We start from the raw sequence: 6,000 nt of genomic DNA, 5'->3' as shown, positions 1-6,000 counted from the left end.
ACTTCTCCCTGACCTTTTTTTTTTCCTCAACAAAAAATCTTTGTTGTTCCACATAAAAAAAAATTGTTTGGTGTTCCTTGGTCTTAAAAAGTTTAAGAAACACTGGCAAAAGTCCCTGTAGTGGTCTGTGTAATAGCTTGGCAATGGATAGCCAAAGAGGGAGGTAGAGAGATCTGTTGAAGGGGTCTGTGTGTAACAGGTCTCCTGTGGTGCTACCTCTATAGAGACCACGAGTTTGTTACAGCTCTGAGCCAGAAATAGCAGATATTTATCTCAGGCTATAGGAGCTTGTGCTTGTAGCTTAGGAGATATCTAGTTCCACCCCCCAGCGTGTTGACCAAGAGAGTTGCTATTGGTCAAATCCCTGTGGATTGAACATAAGAATGGCCATACTGGGCCTGACCAAAGGAAGCCATTTAACAGGCATTTGCCAACCCCAGTTATATGCTGTCAGTTTCTGAATTTACTGACAAAATAACGAGTAGTCATGTGACACTTCAGAGACTAATAAATACATAGGATCATGAGCTTTTGTGGGTAAAGCCCACTTCATCAGATGAGTTAGAATGGAAATAACAGAATTCGAGGTACATATCACAGCAATAGCCGATACCTGTCAATTGTAAGACCCATGTTAATGAAGCTAATTAAGTAAGTCACATTCATAGCTTTTTGATGTGAAAATGTGAATATCAAATGCAAGGGAAATTGCCTTTTTGCTTACTGTGTTAGTCTACTGGACCTTAGTTTATATCAATGAAAAAATATTTCATTAGTGTGTTGCTGAAGGTTATAAAAATTACATCTCTTAAAAATCATCACCTTTTTTCTGGGCTGCTGTCAGGTACAGGGGCACCAGTGTCCTCGTACTGCATAGGGCCTCCTAAATCCTCAAGGCAGTCCCTGACTTTCTATTACGTTAGGAACACAAGAGAGGGAGCACGGATTCCCGACTGTGCTATAGATTTCTTGTATGACCTCAGGCAACTGATCTCTCTCTCTCTCATGTCCCCATCTATAAAACAGGGAAGAATATAGGATTACCCTGTATTCTAATGCTTAGACATTTCCCAAAGCAGGCATGCAAACCTGGGTCAGATCCTCCTCCGTCTGAGACGAAATTGAGGCAGTTCAAGAACTTGAGTGAATAATGGAGGAGCCCCTCAAAAAGCAAGACTTATGCTAGATGAATCTGGTCATCTGAAGAAGTGGGTTGTGCCCACAGAAGCTCATGATACTATCTATATATTTTTGGTTGGTCTCTAAGGGTATGTCTACACTACCCTCCTAGTTTGAACTAGGAGGGTAATGTAGGCATACCGCACTTGCAAATGAAGCCCGGGATTTGAATTTCCCGGGCTTCATTTGCATAAGCGGGGGCCGCCATTTTTAAATCCCCGCTGGTTCGAACCCCCGTGTCATTGACGAGGTGTACCGGTAGTTCGGAATAGGAAGCCTAGTCTGAACTACCTAGTTCGAGCCCCGTGTAGCCGCGCTGCACGGGATTCGAACCAGCGGGGATTTAAAAATGGCGGCTCCCCGCTTATGCAAATGAAGCCCGGGAAATTCAAATCCCGGGCTTCATTTGCAAGTGCGGTATGCCTACATTACCCCGCTAGTTCGAACTAGCGGGGTAGTGTAGACAAACCCTAAGGTGCTACAGGACCATTGTTTAAGTTTTTTTAGTTACAGACTAACACGGCTACGCCTCTGAATCTGGATGTGTATAACGCCGAAATTATTTCATTGGTTATATTTGGATTCTTTTTTAAGATTGGAGGTGCAGGCTCCAGACTATCAAACAGCTGTTACACTTTGTTAGCATAATCCTGGGGTCATGTAGGGTGTGTCACCACAACCGATGGCAGCGAATTTCCTGGCCTGGTTTCACAGATGTGGACTAGCAGAGCTCACTCTAAAAAATAGCTGTGAAGGCAGCATCCTCAAAGTGCAGCGATGTTGCAATGTGAGCTTCCCCCCAATCTCCTTGTGCTTCACAGCCTAAGATTCAGCACCAGCCAAGTCTTGAAAGCTCTGTCTCAACAGCTGTTTGTAGAGTGCCAACCCCACTAGCTCTCGGCTGGGAGATTTCTACTGTGGGTCTGTTTAAACATATGCTAATTCTTATCCACCATATGGCTGACCATTGGATGCTTTCAATGCCTCCTTCAGTTGTTTAGTGACGTCCATGCGGATCCAATGTGAAAACAAGGTCTGTGAAATGTACTTATGACATTTTACCTTATTTCTATGTACAGGAAGCCGCAATGCCTGGGGAAAATCTCACCGTGATGTCTGAATTTATCCTCCTGGGATTCACAGATTCTCCAGAGCTGCAGGTGCCCTTCTTCTTGGTGTTCCTCATCATCTACCTTATCACCATTGTGGGAAATCTCGGGATGATCGTGTTAGTTAAAGTGGATCCCCAACTCCACACCCCCATGTACTTTTTCCTCAGCAACTTGTCCTGGATAGATTTCTGCTATTCCTCAAATATCACCCCCAAAGCTTTGGGGAAATTTCCTGTCAGAGAGGAAAGCCATCTCCTTTGCTGGCTGCTTTGTGCAGATGTATTTCTTTATCGCTTTGGCAAGTACTGAGTTCATCATTTTTGGCTTAATGGCCTTTGACCGCTATGTGGCCATCTGTAACCCGCTGCTCTATACAACCATCATGTCCCAGAGACTCTGCCTCAAAATGGTGGCAGGGGCCTATGTGGCAGGCTTCCTGAACTCAGTGATCCACACCTCCTTCATTAGTAGTTTATCGTTCTGTCACTCCAATGTCATTGACCATTTCTTCTGTGAGGTCCCTCCGCTCCTCAAGCTCTCCTGCTCTGACACCCACCTGAGTGAAACTTTTGTTTTCATTTGCGCTGGTGTAAACATGCTTGGTTCTCTCCTGGTGATCCTGAGCTCTTACACTTACATCCTCTCCACCATCCTGAGGACCCGCTCCTTCGACGGCAGGCGCAAAGCCTTCTCCACCTGCGCCTCCCATTTGACAGCTGTCACCCTCTTCTATGGGACCGGCCTGTTTATCTATTTACCGCCCAGTTCCAACGTCTCACAGGAGCAGAATAAAATAGTATCCATTTTTTATACCTTTTTCATTCCCATGCTGAACCCCTTGATTTACAGCCTGAGGAACAAGGAGGTGAAGGGTGCACTGAAGAGAGCTTTGGGGCAAAAAAAAAATGTATTAACTTAACAATTCAGGGATGCTTGAAAGGCTAGCAAATAATGGACAGTGATGATGGAATTTGCACTGTAATTATTTCAATGCAAATCTCAGGGTACGTCTACACTAGCCCCCTAGTTCAATCTAGGGAGGCTAATGAGGGTGACCGAAATTGCAAATGAAGCACGGGATTTAAATATCCCACGCTTCATTAGCATGTTCCCAGACGGTCGCCATTTTAGAAATTGACTAGCCCGAAGTAACTGCCCGCGTCTACATGCGGCAGTGAAGCGGAATTTCGAATTAAAGCCCTAAATCAAATTAGCTGGTAAACCTCATTTCAGGAGGAATAACAGCTAATTCGATTTAGGGCTTTAATTCGGAATCCCGTTTCACTGCCGTTGCAAACTGTTCATTTGCAATTTTGGTCACCCTCATTAGCCTCCCTAGATTGAACTAGGGGGCTAGTTTAGACATACCCTCAGGGAAGTTTAGGAATAAAACAAGTAAATGAAAATTACCAGTCAAATCTTAGGGTGTGTCTACACAGCAGGGCTTAACTCGAAATAAGCTACGCAAATTGAGCTATGCCAATTGCGTAGCTTATTTCGACATAGGTAGTGTCTACATAGCACTTATTTTGAAACAGAGCACTCTTCCTCCAACTTCCCTTATTCCTCGTCCAATGAGGGTTACAGGAGTCCGAGTAAGAAGTCCTTCAGCTTGACAGTATTTTAACATTATTTTGAAATAAATGCCTGCTATGTAGATGCGGACTAAGTTATTTGTAAATAACGTTAGTTATTTTGAAATAATGTTGCTGTGTAGACATGCCCTTAAATATTAGGAAGTACTGGTTGGAACCTGTTCCATTCTTCAGAGAAAATGGTTATTTCATGGAAATGGAAATTTCCATGAGAGATAACATTTTTGGGTCAACTTTTGTAGTTTTCATTGGAAAATTGAAAAATTGAAAATGATTTTTAAAAAGATCTATTTTACATTTTCAGCAGCTGAAAAGCAAAAGACTATCAGGCAAGAATATCAAATAAAATTAGTTTTTCATCACTGACTTTTTCCATTTTGGGAGGCTTTGGTGTCTGGATAGAAATAAAAAAAATAATCAAATTAAATGAGATCAAAATTGTTTGTTTTTGTCAAAATATTTCCGGCGGGGGGGGGGGGGGGAAGACATTTTACAATGAGCTTTGATTGCAAGTTTCTAAGGGACCACTGTGATTATCTTCTGAAAAATACAGGGCCAGAAAATTTCACATAGTGATCCCTGCATCAAGTTGAATAACTTTCAATTGAGCTAAAGAGTATCTTTTAGAGAGACATCCAGATTTGAGTTAAAGATTTCAAGTGGTGGAGAAGACATTACAGCCCTTGGTAAGTTGTTCCAATGGTTAATGGCACTCTCAGTTAAAAATGTGTACCTTATTTCAAACTTGAGTTTGTTCAGCTTCAATTTCTTTCTAGGGTGAGGAAACAATTTTTACAGTGGGGGGTGCTGAAGCTCATTGAACTGCACTGTAAACCAGTTCAAGTCAGGGATGCTCCAGCACTCTTTGCCCTCCTAGCTCTAGCACCCATGAATTCCCGTCATTGGGTTTTATTCTGCTTTTGTTAGGGGTTCCCAAACTTTTTGGCACAGGGACGATTCACAAGCTTTTGGAGGACTGGTAATAGTCATTTGCATATTTGCATATTCATTAAGCAAATAATATATATTCAAATAAGTTGTTTCTGGTCCTCCCAAAGCCCCCAATGCCAACTTTAGCAAAGCTTTTAATACAGTCACCCACAATAGTCTTACCAGCAAGTTAAAGGAATATGGATTGGATAAATGGACAGTAAGACGGGCAGAAAGCTGGCTAGACCAGGGTTTCCCAAACTTTTTACTTTAGTTGGAACCCGTTTTTTTTTCAGTACTGTTTTTTGTAGCCCAAAAATATAAACACATATTTAAAAAAGAATGAAAAATGAATTAAATTTTCACTGTTTCACCTGGCTGCATCCTCTACCCAGCCCGGGCCAGGACTTGAGGGACCCGGCACTGCACAGGCACTCCAAGAAGCGGGGGCAGGAGCAGATTGAGGGTAGAGTATCTGGCTAGGAGGGAGGGTGCAAGGAGAGGTAGGGTTGCCAGGTGTCCGGTTTTGTACTGGACAGTCCGGTGTTTGAGGCTTCTGTCTGGGAAACAAATTGAGAAAATACTGAACATATAAAATGTCTGGTATTTTCTCATTAGTGGAAGTCCAATCCTAGTGAGATAAATAGAAAGGAACATAAACACTGTCAAATCAAGTGTAAAAATGTAACAAGAAAAGCAAAAAAAGATTTTGAGGAACAGCTAGCCAAAAACTCAAAAAGAAATAACAAAATGTTTTTTAAGTACATTAGAAGCAGGAAGCCTGCTAAAAAACCTGTGGGTCCCCTAGATGATCGAGCTATAAAAGGAGCAATCAAGGACGATAAAGCCATTGCGGAGAAACTAAATGATTTCTTTGCTTCAGTCTTCACGGCTGAGGACGTTGGAGAGATTCCTGAATCTGCACCGTCCTTTGTGGGTGATGAATCTGAGAAACTGTCCCGGGTTGAAGTGTCATTAGAGGAGGTTTTGGAACAAATAGAAAAACTTCATGTTAACAAATCTCCGGGACTGGATGGCATTCATCCAAGGGTTCTAAAAGAACTCAAATGGGAAATTGCTGAGCTATTATCTGTGGTTTGTAACCTATCCTTTAAATCGGCTTCGGTACCTAATGACTGGAAGGTAGCCAACGTGACACCAATATTTAAAATGGGCTCTAGAGG

At 42.4% G+C, this 6,000-nt stretch overlaps 1 protein-coding gene across 1 annotated transcript; it reads left to right on the top strand.

Moving 5' to 3' along the window:
- The first annotated feature begins 2,261 nt into the window (after window positions 1–2,261).
- On the top strand, window positions 2,262–3,468 carry LOC142829018 (olfactory receptor 5F1-like). Its single transcript, XM_075926070.1, is given in 2 exon segments — window positions 2,262–2,513; window positions 2,515–3,468. Coding segments are annotated over 2 exon segments (942 nt in total). The 5' UTR covers window positions 2,262–2,267; the 3' UTR covers window positions 3,211–3,468.
- Window positions 3,469–6,000: the final 2,532 nt, after the last annotated feature.

The sequence above is a fragment of the Pelodiscus sinensis genome, chromosome 4 (assembly GCF_049634645.1).
Source record: "Pelodiscus sinensis isolate JC-2024 chromosome 4, ASM4963464v1, whole genome shotgun sequence".
Classification (NCBI taxonomy): Eukaryota; Metazoa; Chordata; order Testudines; family Trionychidae; genus Pelodiscus; species Pelodiscus sinensis.
Note: the sequence above shows the minus strand (reverse complement) of the source record. Positions and strands in the feature narration are given on the sequence as shown.